General features: G+C 48.8%; 2 protein-coding genes across 6 annotated transcripts; both read left to right on the top strand.

Moving 5' to 3' along the window:
* Positions 1-10: 10 nt before the first annotated feature.
* On the top strand, positions 11-12,126 carry noc3l (NOC3-like DNA replication regulator). 4 transcript variants are annotated; one of them, XM_061811195.1, is made up of 23 exons: positions 11-167; positions 888-1,092; positions 1,960-2,065; positions 2,181-2,335; positions 2,456-2,527; positions 2,668-2,801; positions 2,917-3,078; positions 3,323-3,416; positions 4,884-5,059; positions 5,122-5,250; positions 6,732-6,863; positions 6,949-7,029; positions 7,520-7,620; positions 7,756-7,828; positions 7,913-7,976; positions 8,045-8,116; positions 9,130-9,311; positions 9,395-9,523; positions 9,589-9,686; positions 9,765-9,849; positions 9,932-10,012; positions 10,576-10,685; positions 10,770-12,126. In XM_061811195.1, the coding sequence occupies exons 1-23, from the start codon at positions 159-161 to the stop codon at positions 10,939-10,941; spliced, it is 2,622 nt and encodes an 873-aa protein (XP_061667179.1). In that variant the 5' UTR covers positions 11-158; the 3' UTR covers positions 10,942-12,126. The 4 variants fall into 4 exon arrangements, with proteins under 4 accessions (XP_061667179.1, XP_061667178.1, XP_061667181.1 ...); XM_061811194.1 differs by having other exon boundaries at positions 10,767-12,126; XM_061811196.1 differs by lacking the exon at positions 11-167 and adding an exon at positions 218-355 and having other exon boundaries at positions 10,767-12,126.
* A 161-nt stretch (positions 12,127-12,287) lies between these two features.
* Positions 12,288-16,518, top strand: acta2 (actin alpha 2, smooth muscle). Of its 2 annotated transcripts, none has more exons than XM_061811218.1 (9): positions 12,288-12,439; positions 12,911-13,065; positions 13,142-13,270; positions 13,347-13,457; positions 13,730-13,814; positions 13,885-14,046; positions 15,012-15,203; positions 15,272-15,453; positions 16,188-16,518. In XM_061811218.1, the coding sequence occupies exons 2-9, from the start codon at positions 12,937-12,939 to the stop codon at positions 16,329-16,331; spliced, it is 1,134 nt and encodes a 377-aa protein (XP_061667202.1). In that variant the 5' UTR covers positions 12,288-12,439; positions 12,911-12,936; the 3' UTR covers positions 16,332-16,518. The 2 variants fall into 2 exon arrangements, with proteins under 2 accessions (XP_061667202.1, XP_061667203.1); XM_061811219.1 differs by lacking the exon at positions 12,288-12,439 and adding an exon at positions 12,529-12,670.
* Positions 16,519-16,549: the final 31 nt, after the last annotated feature.

The following is a 16,549-nucleotide window of genomic DNA, read 5'->3' as shown; positions in this document are numbered from 1 at the left end:
TGCAATGCGGCATCCTACCGCTAGTTTCGCTGTCTCCAGCGGAACGTTTTGCATTTGCGTCATATCAACTCTTTAGTTTCCGGGTCACTGATCCTGATCCACGCGTTGCATACGCTTGTATCTGTCTTCGTTGTGCCTGAACACTTTTGAGCATCGTTATGGCTCCGGTGAGTAAAAGGCAAACAGAAGCCAAAGGGGATGTTAAATGGTTGTATCCATTTTCTTCCATTTATCCGAGGTCGGGTCGCGCAGGCTCCCCTTCTCCTCAGCCTCTTCTGGGCGTCCCCGCGGTATCTGGAAGGAAGAAGGCTTTAGGCTCTACTCGCCGCAATAAAACAACGAGCGAATAATGCAGGTGTTAGTTGACTTAGTTGAAAGTTTGGAGCACAGGTCTCCGAATGAGACGTCGAGTAAACACTCCTTTGTAGATGCGGACAGTCAGTTTTCCTTGGGAGCTACGCGGAGGGAGAATTACTGTGCCTTTTCGTTTTTTTGTTGCATTTTACTCCTGGAACAAGTCTCTGTGTGGCGCATATCTGTGATTTGGGGGGCACTGCACTCCATTTGGAGCAATTAAGCCCGATGTATCCTGAGTGTGCGGTTCTATATGCACAAAAAAAAAAACCCCAAACAAAATCAACCCTAAAAAAATATGATCCAAAAGTAGATGCAGCACAGTGTTTCAAATGTGTGGAGGCGATATATTAAGGGTTAAGCTTTAAAAAATGATTTCCTGATGTATTAAAAATGTCATAATTCTACACCATTTGTCAAAAGGTTCAATTGTTTTCTAATTATCAACAAAGTGCACAAACTTGAATGAACCGGCCATGCTTGTGTGTTTGTCTTGGCGTTTGCTTCTTCTTTGGTGGGTCGTCCGACCGTAGCCTCGCTCCAAGAAGCGCCGGCCGACGTTCCGGCGGCTGCTGAAGACGAGCAACATGAAGCTGGAGAACAAGTTGAAGAACCGGCAGATGAAACGACAAAACTGTGACAAGAAGCAGCGCAAGGAGCACAAAAGGATGCGGCAGGCGCTGAAGGGCGCGGCGCTCGCCACGCCGCGCCCGCTCGACGCCACTCCCCGCAGGTCCGGTGAGACCACGCACACACAAACGAGTCTCATTAAAGCACACTTTCACGTGACCCGCCGCCATGTCACCTTTATGGGATCATGGTGTGAATGTCCTGAGACTTGCAACATATTGAGTGCTTGGCATTTTTGTGGCAATGCCTAAAATATCAGCACGTCAAAAGACTCGAAAACCCTGCAGAACAAAAAAAGAAATCTGCAAAGAAATGACTGATTACTGATGCACGTGCTGCTCTTCTCACCGTTAATTTTAAGTAAAACTTTCAGCAAAAGTGGCAGCGTTTGAAATGTCTCGCTCATTTGGAAGTGTCCACTAGGAGAACTCGGAATTCTGGCCCGTGTCATTTTATTGGTGCATTTTTTTTTTAGAACATGTCAGCCAGTCAGAGCAGATGAAACCAAAGTTTGGAGGAGATACGTTGTGAAATAATCAAGAAAGACGTGTTTTACTCAGATTGAGGGGGTCTTCAAAGCAGTTTTTCTATTGGTGATGTCACACAAAAACATTGAGCGGGAACGCAAAAAGCTCCACTTTTCCAAATCTTATCATCCAAATTTTGAAGTTCTTGCTGTGTTGTATTCAGGTTGAAGTGTTTTTTTTCCAACCAGACTAATTTTTTTCATCAGACTATCTTCGCGGTGAATCTTGTCTCATTGCTAATTCTAGTGGGCGAGGATTCAGGACTAATGAGTGTTCACAGTCACCATCATCATTCTTGACTCCCAAACCAGAGCAACAGGGTTTTTAGTGGATATTTGAGGGAAAAATCTCGAAGGTCCACAAGTTGTGAAATGTTTATCCAACCAACCGTTTTTGCGAAATGTTCTCATGTTGCTACTGTTCCTGTCATGTGGCGTGGGCGTGTCAGAGGAAGAGGAGGAAGAAGACTTCCTGGAGAGTTTGCCCACCGACATGATGGATGACGACAACTTGCAACGGATGTCCTCGTTCCTCAGCAGAGACCTGTCGTCATGGTAACAGTGCACGCACGCACGCTTGTTCAAGGCGTGTCGGAAGATCACGTGTGTGTGTGTGTGTGTGTGTGTGTGTGTGTGTGTGTGTGTGTGTGTGTGTGTGTGTACGTCACAGTGGGCCGGTGCACGGCGCCAAGAAGCGAAAGTCGGAGGTGATGCGAGGGTACGAGAAAATTCCCAGAAAGATGACTGTTGCGCCTGAGACGGAAGTAGTGCACCTGCTGCCAATCAAAGACAAGACTAAACTCATCCCACAGAGCATACACAGAGGTGACGACCGAACCCCGAAATGGCCTCACCGCTTTGTCACTCTACCTTCTGTTCACAAATTATTCATCACTTAAATTGAGCACTTTTGTTGACGATTGGTCATCTTTTGTGCATGTGCAGTGGTGACGAAACAGATGGAGGAGGAAGAGGACGAAGAAGAACAAGAGGAGACGAGACAGGAGGCTGAAAACGGTTGGGATCACTTCAAAGTGTACTGACGGTCAACTTGCTGCCATCTTGTCAATAGCAACACTGCCACTGCGAGCGCAAAAGCTCCCTCCGGCGTTTCATACTGGAAGCTCTCAATCACTTGGCGCTGCCCTTGTTTTCAGGGGAGGCGGAGCTAGCGAGCGGCACGCCCCTCACGCCAGCACAGCAACAGGAAGTGAGAGCGTGCAAGATCAAAGAAAAGAAGTTGACTATTGCACGCCTGGCGTCCACTGTCATCTCAAACCCTGTCAAAAATGTCAGAGCCACACTTGTGTGTTTGTGTGCTTGCACAAGTGTGAATGGGCCACGTTTGTCTCGCATGTGTAACATCTCAACTGTGTATGCGTGGCAAATCTTCCCCGTGTGTGCAGATGAAGTGTGTCAAGCAGTTGCGTGGGATGTTGATGGAGGCGGATCCTCGGGTGGCGGTGACTGTGAGGAAGTTGGTGATGGTGTCCTTGATGGAAATCTTCAAAGACATCGCCCCCACCTACAAGATACGAACTTTGACCGCAGCAGAGAAAGCCACCAAGGTACCGGGTTTGTGGCAATATTTCACTGTTGTAAAGTTAAATGCTAAAAGACAAACCACTATTAAGTTGTCAAATGCGTGTCTTTAATATCTGTAATATATCTGTAATTTCTTTTAGCCGATTAACCGTTTGCAGCAGTTTAGCTGTCTAATGTCGGAGTGGCCTCAAACAAAAAAAATCTGATCATCTGATTGTTCGGGCATTATTAGTGACTCAGTGTGTGACGATGTTGATCTTGTTGCAGGTGAAGAAGGAGACGCAGGAGCTGCGGGAGTTTGAGGAAGGACTGCTGAGTCAGTACAAGTTCTACCTGGAGGACTTGGAGCAGTGCATTAAAGGTAGCATAGGGCGAATGGCACATGGGCACATGCTTGGTGCCAGGTGGTCACGGAGCACGTGCTACGCCGCGAGCCTTTTACCTGGCCAACACGCGTTTCAATGTTTATTTAACCACCGAAAAGTCAACGGCTGTGAAAAGAGTGGAATCAGCTTTTTTTGTTTGGCAAAGTATGTCACAAGACAAGCAAGTTTGTCTCCCGTAGTTGGAGCCGCAAACAGCCGCTATGATGAAATATACATTTGGGACGTTAAAAACGTGTGCAGCAACTAGGGTTAGGGTGAGGCTACTCGTGTGGTCATATTGAGATCATGCCAATTGCGTAAATGATGCAGTTCTCAAGCCATTTAAAGCAGTATAAAATGAGTAAGGCATTAAAATAAAAGCTTGTGGTTCCGATGTCCCGACCGACCCCAAAAATTCCCGCTGTCCCAAACATTTTTACACCAAGTAACAAATCTTTGAGGGCCGTTGTTCTCCACGGCCACACGCGCGCATATGCCGAAGCACAGTTCTGCTTTGACAGCAGCCGCGCCACTTCCTCGTCCGTCATTTTCTATTTCAGTCTTGTTTTCCTGCCTCTTGTTGCCAGAACGTTTTGCGTTCGCGAGCGTCAGCTAACGTTACTGCCTCGTCCCATGTGATAGCGTTACTGAGCAATATCAAGTCAAACGACCTAGCGACCCTAGTTCTGTAATGTAGGAAATCAGAACCAAGATTTTTTGGGTTTGGCTGAATCATGCTATGATCTGGCATAGTGACATTCGTGCAAATGGTGCACACACTTCTCAAAGACATTGAGTGGCCAGTAATAATTAACAGTATCCAAATAATGCCGCGCAATTGAAGAAGGGAGTTTACGAGTAGAAAGCAGCTGTTTAATGGAGCTCATGTTTTCATGGATTAGCAAGAATAAGACCCTATGAGTATTCTAATATATGTATACTGTTAGATCTGTTTGTGTGTGAATATTTGATGGTACATCCCTTTCCTGATCTAACGCTGATTTTTAGCTAGCTTGTCAGTCAGGTTTTCCATTGAGTGTTGGCAGTCTTTCCGGAACAACAAAGTGACTAATTAAATATACAGAGTGTGTGATTCTTTTTGTTGTGCATTTTAGTTTTGCAGTAAATGCTACCTGGTTTGTACAAAGCAAAGCAAATGTATTTGTATAGGGCATTTCATACACTCAATGTGCTTTCCACGATTAAAGGCACACTCGGGCAGGGCCGAAAAATATCCGTGACACACACTTGCGGCAAGCTACCTTGGGCGCATTCAGGGCACTTTTGCAATGCAGGAACTTGCATACACAACCCGCTCCAAAATCAAAATCATGATTTAAGTTTTGAAAAATTGCCCCGCCCTACTGCGTCCTGCTCTCACTTGCAATTCCGCAAGAAGACACGTGACGCAACGTGGCTTGCGTGGGGCCAGCTCGAGCTAACGATCGTTTGCGTGCGTGCAGACTGGAAGCAGAAAAAGAGCAAGCGCAGCCGGGCGGTGTCTCTGGAGTGCTACTCGGGCCTGGCCGGGGTGGCCGTGCGCTGCCTGTGTGAACTGCTGCTCGCCATGTCGCATTTCAACTTCCACAACAACATCCTGGTGGCCTTGGCGCCACTGATGAACGACTCCGACGAGACGGTCAGCCCCGCCCGGACCCTCTTGTCGCGCCCCATGCTGACGCGCACACCGTGTCTCCTCAGGTGTCCGACATGTGCTGCCAGGTCTTCGCCAAGCTGTTTCGCCAGGACAAGGTGGGCGGGGCCTCGCTTGCTGCCGTGCGAGTCATCTCTGGGCTCGTCAAAAGTCTCAACTACAATGTCAGGCCCAAGGTAATGCAACGTTGCAAATCCATTTCACAATCTTATTAGAGAGACAGATTAAATATTTTCCCATTAAGCAGAGGTGGGGAGAACAGCACACGTATTCCAGAATTCCGGAGGGTTTTCCGCTGAGAGGCTTGAAATCAGCTCTTTGGAATTTCTCGAGCTTATAAATGTCACTAGCAGAGCTCTGCGCCTGCCTCTCCTGTCACAAGCATTGGGGTCAACATAAATACGTGTGGAGACAACCCATCAGAGGAAAGCGGGCGGCCATCTATCTGTTGTTTACATCGACTGTAAGTGATGATCAGAATTCTAATAACAGTGGAGGTTTGTTGGAATATATGTGTATATATATATATATATTATATATATATATATATATATATAAAAAACAAACCTCACACCTCTCCAGTTTCAGGTCAGTCAGGATCACCAAAATTACTTCATTTTGTGAAATGCCACAATAATGAGACGGAGAATTTTAGATTTTCTCCCAGGTCAAAAGTTTACATCCAAAACCTTCATATTATGGAGTAGCATTTCATTTGAACTGCATGACTTGGGTCAAAGTTTTAGGGTCAGCTTCCACAAGTTCGTGCCAGTGCCAGTGCTGGACTTCTGGTCCTTTCCTTCTGACAGAACCGCTGGAGCTGAGTCAGCTTTGTCACTTTTCTTTTCTTCTTGCTCGCACACGCCTTTTAAGATGTGCCCACAACTTTTCCATGGTATTCAGGTCAGAGATTTGTGATGGCCACCCCAAGATACTGACTTTATCCTACAACAAATACACACACACACGCATATCTTTATACACTTGACTTCTACACACCTCCACTGTTGATATTAGAATTTCAATCATCACAATAACAGTTGATATAAACAACATTCCAACCTTGAGACCGCAACCTTCTTTTTCTGGTCTGCTATAAACATATGAGTAAATATTTCTGATCAGATTTAAAAGTGAAACGTGTAGTTTGGTGTTGCCGCAAAACTGTAATTGAGGGGCATTAAGTTATCTGTTTCAGTTTTTATTTGTCATCCACTTTCTGTATCCTCACAAGGCTAGTAGCCGTGCAGGAGCCTATCCTGTCTATCTTCGGGCGAGAGGCGGTGTACACCCTGGTGTCGCCAGCCAATCGGAGGGCACACATAAACAAGCAACCATTTGCACACACATTCACACCTACGGGCAATTTATAGTCTTCAGTCAATCTCCAATGCATGTTTTTGGGACATGGGAGGAAACCAGAGTGCCCGGTGAAAACTCACACAGGCACAGGAAGAACATGCAAGTTCCACGCAGGCGAGGCCGGGAGTTGAAGGCCAGCCTCAGAACTGTGAAGTCCCCCACCGTGCCAAAATTTTCCAGTTGTCCCTTTGGGAACATTTGGCCCATTAGCTTGTATCAGTTTTATGCGCGGCTCTGCCACATCCAATATGGCTGACGCCGAAGCCCTTATCTGCGCGTTTCTGTGCCTGCGCAGGTGCTGCAGACACTGCTGAACGTGAGGATTCAGGAAGTGCACGTGAAGAAGGACCTGAGCGACATCACACCCACCGCCAGGACCATGAGCTACAAAGACAAGAAGAGCAAACTGTCACGCATGCAACGCAAGGTAACGGAAGGCGGCCCGCGGCGGAGATGACGCTGCCGCCCGTCGCCGAGCGACATCGCTCACCCTCTTGCGTGTCTGCGTACAGTGGAAGAAGGCGGAGGAGATGCTGCAGCAGGAGCTTCTGGAAGCTGAAGCGTCAGACAGCAAAGACAAGAAGATCAAAATGGTGAGGAGTGCAGCGGGGTCTCTTTGGGCTCTCTTCAATACCCAAATTGAAATTTTAGTTCTCTGGAGCACTTCAGCCACTAGCGAGTCTTGTTTGGATGAGAGGATCTATTAAAATGCTGAAGTCATGATGAAACGATGGATAGATAGCTGTTGTCGCAACATTTCCGAGAAGGGTAAAAACCCATCCATGGAGAAAAAAAAATGTTGTAAGTTGAGCTTCGAGCAATCGTGTCATCATTTTTGTTAGTGGAGCAAAAACAGGAAATCCACAAACCTGTTTTGGGGTTTCTCTTCATTTGACGTTCCGCATATTGCAGATTATTATTTGATTTTATTTCCCCGTTAAACAATCCAAAAATACCTCGCAATCAATTATCATTTCCAATCAATTTTGATCTGACCATTTAACGGAATCTTCAATAGATTAATGGATTGTAAAAATGCTCAATATCTAAAGTAAAATTACGAAAATTCTTGTCGTCCTACAGCACACGGAGACTCTGAACATGGTCTTCCTCATCTATTTCCGAATTTTGAAAAAATGTCAGAAGTCTGTCCTTCTTCCTGCCGTCTTGGAGGGGCTGGCCAAGTAATGGGCGCGCGCGCGCGCGCACACACACACTTTTCATTCACCATCATACAGCCAAGGCACATATTTTACAATTGCGAAATTTCGCGACCCACTCAAGAAACAAAGTATGCTAATGGTGAAGTCTTGTGTCAGTTTTTCCCACTTGATCAACTTGGAGTTCTTCGATGACCTGCTCAATGTGCTTCAGAGCCTTATCCAATCAGGAGTGAGTATGACACAGACTCCCCCCCCAACTAGTCAGTTTTGGGACAGCACGACTGATTTGATTGCGTGCCGGTTTACCGTGCAGGATCTGACCAACCGGGAGATTCTTCACTGCATTCAGACTGTCTTCACTATCCTGTCAGGACAAGGTGTGTGCGATCGCTCGCCACGCGTGTACACGTGTACTGTCAGGTATTGATGATGCCTTTGTGTCCAGGTGACGTCCTCACGATCGACCCTCTGAACTTTTACGCTCAGCTGTACGCCATGTTGCCTAGTCTGCATGCAGGTGGGTGTCACGTGACCTTCTCTCTTCAAGCGGGGGTAGGTCGGCTGTTTCGGGAATCACTGGATGTGGATTTCTAAAATGGCCACTAAAGATTCCTTTGTGGTGATAGTAGTCAGGAACGATGACGATTGCGAATGCAGTCATTATTTCTGACTTCCGATCACCGTGTAGCCCAGCCTTGAGATATAAGTGACCAAACTCATGAGTTTTTCCACACTTTATTTATTTATTACTTGGGAGTGCAAAGTTGAGGTCCGAGCGGTTGGGTGGCAATGAACTTGACACCGTGCATACTTTGGCAATCACGATTAGTAAAAGTTTTCAAGCTGTTGAATGCCTCTCCCAGTGACGGTTTACTCAAAAGGTGACACATTGTGTAGTTAAATCGACTACAAAATGACTGTTAGTTTTTACGGTAACGTACAAGGGGGAAACTCCGTCGGCACTTGGGCTGACATTTAGCATCGATGTGGTGGCGGTTGTGGCGTTAGCTTTTATGTACCGGCCATCCCAACACAAATAGTGCAGCAAAACATGTCGATAGACAATACACCAGTATCTACAGACATGTTTTTCCAGCATCTGTGAAGAACGACTAATAGTGCTGTACTGAGAAGTTGGGAGGCGCCTGGTCTCCAGTAGAATGCAGTCGGTTTTGAATTGCCCCCAGGTGGCCAAGGTACAGATACCGCTATGAGCAGCATTGTTGGAGGAGTAACAGTGTTTCTTTTTTTTTTTTTTTTTTTTTTTTTTTTTTTTTCATTTTATTTCTCATTAATGTAAGTACAACGTTGCAATGTTTGAAGCTAAAAACGTTTGTGTTTGCAAGACGTCAGTGAGGAAAGATTTTAAATATTTTAAGTGGTTTTTGAGTTACAAGCGTGCTCATGGTACAAAAGCAAGTCATGTCTCAATGGCGGCAAGTAGGGATTTGACAAAATGGGCGCCTCACTATACTTTATAGCGGATTGGGAGGGGGCGGCATGGCGGTGCTGATGACCCGTGTTCCTCAGGGGCTCCCAATGATGACATCATCATCGTGCTGCGCTGCCTGGATGCAATGTTGATCCGCCGCAGGAAGCAAGTGAGCCCCCAGAGGGCGATGGCGTTCATCAAGCGTCTCGCCTCGCTCAGCATCCACGTGGATGCCAACGCCGGTGTGGGACTCCTCGCCGCCACCAGGGCGGCGTTGCACGTAAGTGCACGCGTGTGCGGTCGTGCCAACGTGTGCGTGCGGCGAACCGACTTATTCGCGGTTTTGTTTGCGTGCGGTGTCAGTCGTTTCCCAAGTGTGACTTCCTGCTGGACAATGAGGTTCAGGGCGGCGGCTTCTACCTGCCAGAACTTCACCAGCCGGAACACTGCAACGCTCACAACACCACCTTGTGGGAGCTGCACACGCTGCAGGTATGCGTGTACATGGCGTCAAGTTATGAGGCCATGTTTGACGTTGCACTGTGTCGTTGGCACAGAGACACTTCCACCCGGTGGTGCGCCAGCTGTCATCCCATCTGAGTCGCGGCGCCCCCAGCGAAGGCGCCGCTTCGCTCCCGCTCGATTTGACTCGCAGGTACGCCGGTGTGTCGTCTCGGGTAGTGCGCTGTGACCCTCTGGTTGCTATGCTAACGCATGTCAACATCCCATTCAGGTCGCCGATGCAGCTGTTTGTAGATTATGACGTCAAAGACATGAACTTCAACCCCCCAGTAGCTCCGCCCAAACACAGGAAGAAGGTACATGCAGCGTGTCAACACAAGCACACAAAAGACACACGTGAAAGTAACTTTTTTTTTTTTTTTTTTTTTCCCCCCCTAGGAGGTTTTCAGACTGGATTGGTCGCTGCTGGACATTGACCTGCAGCGACGCGTTGATGACATCCTCAGTGGCGGTCAGGAGGTGGAACTTAGCTTTCGTGCAACACACAAACACTGACACTCATGCACATATTTCGTGTGTGTTGGATGTCATCTGTAAAAAATTGTTTTGGGGGTGGGAGGGTTGCTACTCCTCAATCAAAGAACTGATCCCAGAGGACTTTGGGTTGCTCCTGTGGTTGTCCTTTTTAATCTTGTCTGTCTCTCTCAACAAAATACAAAATAAATATCAATAAACAAGACGTCGATGATGTCACTTGCTGCCTTCGAAGGCTTCCAAGGATATTCCAGACAGTTAGTTGACGAAAAAGGTGGGTAGAGTAGCTAAATATTTGACCCGAGTAAGGGTAGTGGTACCGTACTTTAGAATAATAGGACACCAGTAAAGAGTGGTCATCTAAATATCTATTCAAATAAGAAAGTGTGTTAGTTAGTTAGTTAATGGGGAAAATAAACTCGTCAAGCAAAGCTTTGGTGAAAAACTAAATGATTTATTTTGTATCAAATTATTTGGGAGTTCACACCTCCCATCATTGCAGTTTTTAAGAGGCTACATACCAACAACACGTGCAATGGGCCCTACAGAAATATTATTTGGTTTATTCACCCGACGAGGATGACAAACTCCAGTTCGGGTCAGGTCGGGATTCGGCGAGGACGACCAATGAACTTCAGTCGGATGAAGTCGTGACCCGGTGAGGATGACTGGCATGCAGATGCGCTTCCCTGAGGCGCTTTGTGACAGTTGAGGTCAAAATAATTTTCTTATTTTGCAGCAGGACTCTCAGCCCGTCTCAGAGGCGGACGTGTGGACCTGTTGGAGGTCTTACACGGTTGAAGGTATTGGCAAATTCTCTGAATCGGGATCTGCCGGACGTGCCTGCAGACAGGCCGGCAGCGTGTCAGTCGCGCGCTCCTGAATTGAAGCGTCCACGCCGTCGTGTTGTGTGAGTCACGTCGACGCGCGCATGAGAGGTGATCTCAGGCGCTCCTGTCGAGTAATCGTGCAGCTTAATCGCAAGCTCGCTGTGGCAAACCTGTCAGGTGGATGGAGCATCTTGGCAACGGAGAAATGCTCACTAATGCAGATTTCTGAAGAATATTTGAGACAAAAATCATTTGTATATCTTTGAGTTAAATTCTTGAAAATTGGAGCGAAAAGAAACATTCAGCCTGTCATCTTACATAGTTGGCTAAGATTTGTTGTCAAAGAAATCTCGCACAGTGTATCACTTGGACAAAATGGACTGGCGGATGAAATCCAACAAAAGAAGCAAGCCTATCAGATTTTTTGGGGGGAAAGTGGCGCCACCTGCTGTGAGGAAAACTGAACACACTAGTTGACAAGCCAAGTGTCCACATTCCGCCGAGAATTCCAAACGGGAACCACTCAAAACCATGGAACAAGCACATACACACAAACACATTCCAAAGCAGCTGCACGATTTGAGGATGTTCGTCGACCAATCAGATTCGAGCTTCACAAGTCCGTCACGAGCGCAAATCTTTTCCCATTTTCGGTCAAAGTCGACTAAGACTGTGTGAGTGATTCTGTGTGCGCATGTGCGTGCATCCAAGAGAGAGAAATGTGAAGGTGATCAATTGGTGACCCCTGCTCTTGCCTTACGAGGGGGGGGGGTTCTTGGCGGGGCTCCCATGTCTTCTCAGCTCCTTTTTAGGACTTGATGACATTCATGTTTTACTTGTTGGATTTCATCTACACATTTTACATGCACGCGCGCTTGAGCAGGAAGTCGTCTTGCGCGTCGTCTGTCTTCCTTTTAAGGAGAGCGAGTGTGTGCGCCTTCATCTTGACCTTTGACCTCATCTTCATCCCGGCCCTCGACTACATTTCCCACAATCCCCAGGCTGCGGTCACAGCAGAAACCAAAGTAGAACTCGCACCTGGCAATTGGTCGAGCCGGCTGAGGGGCGTGTCAGAAAAGGGAGGTAGGACCGGGAGTGACCCGAGGTCGGCGCAAGGTCAACGGGCCTCATTGAGGATAGATGGGAAAGTAGACCTTGACAAGTGTTCGGACCAGGAGGAAAATCACCTGGAATGGGAGACGCGTCGTGGGCGGAAAGCATGTTCGAAGCGAACTAGGAGAACGACCGAGACAAGAACCTGAAGCAGGAAAGCGCTTGTTGAATTTAGTTCCAGAGGGAAAGTCTGAAAACTGCCGGGAGAAGAATGTCCCCGGTGTCCAATTGGCTGTTTCCCTCGAGGCCTGCCCTATAAGGAGCCAAGCAGACCAACTGCAGCGGATGAGATGTTGGGGGGGCCGGAATAGGGGGACCGCTCCTTTTTTGGATGGATGAGAAGAGGAGGAGGAGGCGGAGGAGGCTTCTTAAGGAGTCTCCTCAGCCGGGAGCCTCACTCGATTGCCGCTCATCCGCTCGTCTTCTTCTGACCTTCGACCTCCCGATCCCTGCACCCAGCAGCTCCGCGGTAAGCTCCTCACACTCGTCTTCAACACCTCCTCCCTCTTCACCTTCATCACGTCCTCATCCTGGTTATTACATCCTCATCTTCGCGTTCACCCGTTTTGCTTTCCTGGACTTCGAACGTCCACCGGAGGTCTGCGTCGACGTCGCCTGCCGGTGCCCGGTGGTGGTCTCTGCTTAGAAGGCGCAGAGGAATGTCATGCCCAAATATGGTGTACACAGCTGAGAGGTGTAGGTGGGCACACGCATGACCAAATTAGGAAGTGTTCCTTTTCCTTGCCTTGCGGAACCCGGGCTCGTCCTACTGGACTTGGGGTTTGCTGGCGCCCCTGGCCGGCGTCACGCGTGTTTGTCAGCAAGGGCGGCTCACGGTGTGTGTGTGTGTGTGTGTGTGTGTGTGTGTGTGTGTGTGTGTGTGTGTGTGTGTGTGTGTGTGTGTGTGTGTGTGTGTGTTGTCTCGTTTGTGCCCTCGCAGCGTGGTAGCGCCCCCTCCCTGCAGCCATGTGTGACGACGAGGAGAGCACCGCCCTGGTGTGCGACAACGGATCGGGACTTTGCAAGGCCGGATTCGCCGGAGACGACGCGCCCAGAGCCGTCTTCCCCTCCATCGTGGGCCGGCCCAGGCACCAGGTCGCCGCCGTGCGGAATAGCTGAGCCGCTCCCACCCTTTTCCGCAGTTGTCATTTCATCGTGCGTGTGTGCGCAGGGCGTGATGGTGGGCATGGGCCAGAAGGACAGTTACGTTGGCGACGAGGCTCAGAGCAAGAGGGGAATCCTCACCCTCAAGTACCCCATTGAGCACGGCATCATCACCAACTGGGACGACATGGAGAAGGTGCGCGTCCGGCCGGCCCGCTTCCGCTCGAGCACGTGGCGCGTCTGAACATGTCCTCCGCTCTCTGATGGGCCAGATATGGCATCACTCGTTCTACAATGAGCTGCGGGTGGCCCCCGAGGAGCACCCCACCCTCCTGACCGAAGCGCCGCTCAACCCCAAGGCCAACCGAGAGAAGATGACACAGGTGACCTGTGACCTTTCGCTCAACCGTCGCGCCCCACCCGCGTCAGCCTCTGACCCGGTCACGATTAGCCTCGCCTGTGTCGCTCTGCGTCCCGCCAGCGCGCATCTTGCCTAACCGAGTCGCTTTTCTTCTCACCCCGTGTCTTGATCGCGATGTGGGTTGTGTCTTCGCAAGGATTTTAGCACTCGTGTCACGTTGCACTTAGGCTGAGTCCCACTCGTAAAGTTTGATCTCCAACGCTGAACCTTTTGCGGCTGCGTCATTGCGTGCAGATCATGTTCGAAACGTTCAACGTTCCTGCCATGTACGTGGCCATCCAGGCCGTCCTGTCCCTCTACGCCTCCGGACGCACTACAGGTGGCCACGACCGCCGACGGCCATGCGGGTGGCGGCCGATCGCGTCTAACCCTTTGTGACGTGTCGGCAGGCATCGTATTGGACTCCGGGGACGGCGTGACCCACAACGTTCCCATCTATGAAGGTTACGCTCTGCCTCACGCCATCATGAGGTTGGACCTGGCCGGGCGTGACCTCACCGACTACCTCATGAAGATCCTGACCGAACGCGGCTACAGCTTCGTCACGACTGGTAGGCGCACGACCGACGACCGCCTGCATGTCCGTCAATGTGCTTGTCATCGTCAGCGTTGCGGAAAAAAAAAATGTGCAAATCTAGCTGCGTAGCCTACTTGTCATAATCGTGGGAATATGTCAGTTACTTTCCCCAAGTAGAACTAGAACTATGTTAACTAATTCCTTTTAATAATGTCTTAATTACTTTTATGATAGCCTCAAAAAAAAAAAAAAGTGGTTTCAAACCAATGTTCACTATTTTGGAATGAATGAACAACACATCTGTTCTTTACAGAAACAATAATTTGGGAACAGAACATGAGGAAATGTAAAGGAATACAAATGTATTTGTTGCATGACGCATATGTTTGCATACACAGTGCACGTGTATAGAGAAGCATGTGGAAAACGTGATACCATGTTGATCTAATGATAAATGTGCACAGTTCCAACAATATTGCAATGAACGTTCCCCGCCAAAACATCCAAATTATTAAGATAAGTGGTCCAAAGTCAGTGTTCATTTCTTTGTTCCAAAGTGTAAATATGACTCCAACCTTTTCCCGATCTCAGACAAGCAAATCGATTGAACCACAAGGTGACGCTTAAAGGTCATCGGGTGTCTGTTTGGAAAATGATGTCATGTTTGAGACGAGAGCAGGAGAGCACAAAACCAGAGAGCCAATCACAAGCGTCTGCCAACAAGGAGGGTTGGAAGAAAACCCCCAGAAAAGAGCTTTTGTGGCTATTTTTCAAATGGAACTCAAATTAGGATAGAAATCTCCGAAAATAACTTTAATGACACATTTTCTTTACAATTACATAAATGACATTAAAAAAGCTAATCGCCTTAAGTGCAATTAGCGTCCATGAGGTCATGGCGCGTTCACCATCACGTGTGTCTGCCATCCCTATTCTGCCCTGGCCCGTGGGCGACATCTTGACGACGACGGCGGCGGCGATATGTGTTTTGCGCGTCAGCCGAGCGCGAGATCGTCCGCGACATCAAGGAGAAGTTGTGTTACGTGGCTCTGGACTTCGAGAACGAGATGGGCACGGCGGCCACGTCGTCCTCGCTGGAGAAAAGTTACGAGCTCCCCGACGGGCAGGTCATCACCATCGGAAACGAGCGCTTCCGATGCCCCGAGACCTTGTTCCAGCCGTCGTTCATCGGTGAGTGCGTGCGTTCAGGTCCGTGCGTCGCTAGCCCAACATAACGCAGCGTGCGTGCGCTCCGGCAGGCATGGAGTCGGCCGGCATCCACGAGACCACCTACAACAGCATCATGAAGTGCGACATCGACATCCGCAAGGACCTGTACGCCAACAATGTGCTGTCGGGCGGCACCACCATGTACCCCGGCATCGCCGACCGCATGCAGAAGGAGATCACTGCGCTCGCCCCCAGCACCATGAAGATCAAGGTTAGACCCCGCCCTCGCATATTTACAGGTCGACACCTGTCTGGAGACGCCGACTCGTGGACGTTGGCTCTTGGGGTGACATTTCCCAATCAACCAAACGCTTCAAGTAATAGAAAATCTTCATGTCCACACGCTGTGGTCAATCGTCACCCAACCTTTTGCCGACTCCTTTCCTTATGCCCACTTTCACCTCTGAAAATATTACAACGGCCGTCCCAGTAGTTTGGATTTTATGGACTTTTAAGAGTTTTCTTCTTCTTCGTATGAGCTCGCCGTATGCAGAAAAGATGGATGGCGTTCAGAAAAGGCAGGACTAACATCCGTGAAATCACCAAAGTTGTCAACTCATCAGCAGAACACCACTAACAGGAAGGGGCCCCTGAGCTTTGCGCGCGCGCGCGTGTGTGTGTGTTGTGGATGAAACTCGCTGGAACAAAAACGTCATGACAAGTTAGTTGTGCACAAAGAGCTCAGCCAAAGACAGGCAGCATCTGGTCTCAAAGCTGGATTTGCACTTTTTCATGGATCTGTTGTGAATGTTGCTGGCCGTTTACTTTCACGCAAGTTGTGCATGAAGTCGAGATCCCTTTAACACTTGGACATTCGCATTCAAAGGTTTACACACGGTCGAATGGAAAGGTTGAAATTTCCTCAATTTTCAGGTCATCCTGAAATATCAGCTTTTTGGGACTAGCGTGTATACACAGTGACCGTGTCGCCCGCATCCTTGACAGATCATCGCTCCCCCCGAGAGGAAGTACTCGGTGTGGATCGGCGGCTCCATCCTTGCGTCGCTGTCCACCTTCCAGCAGATGTGGATCAGCAAGCAAGAGTACGACGAGGCGGGCCCTTCCATCGTCCACCGCAAGTGCTTCTAGCGGCCCGCGCTCAAAGCGGCTAGCCGCTGTTGGCTAACGTCTGCGCCGCCTCAGTCTTGTTACTTTCTTGTCCTTTTGGTTTTCAAAACATGTTGGATGGAAAAAAAAAAAAGTTTGGACTGCTGCCACAGGGGCGTGGCCTCAAAATGAAAGAAAGCAAATAAAATTCAACTGCAACTTTTTAAAATTCGTCACAATGTTGTCAAACGCTCAGAAGG

The sequence above is a fragment of the Syngnathoides biaculeatus genome, chromosome 22, assembly GCF_019802595.1.
Source record: "Syngnathoides biaculeatus isolate LvHL_M chromosome 22, ASM1980259v1, whole genome shotgun sequence".
NCBI classification, from domain to species: Eukaryota; Metazoa; Chordata; class Actinopteri; order Syngnathiformes; family Syngnathidae; genus Syngnathoides; species Syngnathoides biaculeatus.
Note: the sequence above shows the minus strand (reverse complement) of the source record. Positions and strands in the feature narration are given on the sequence as shown.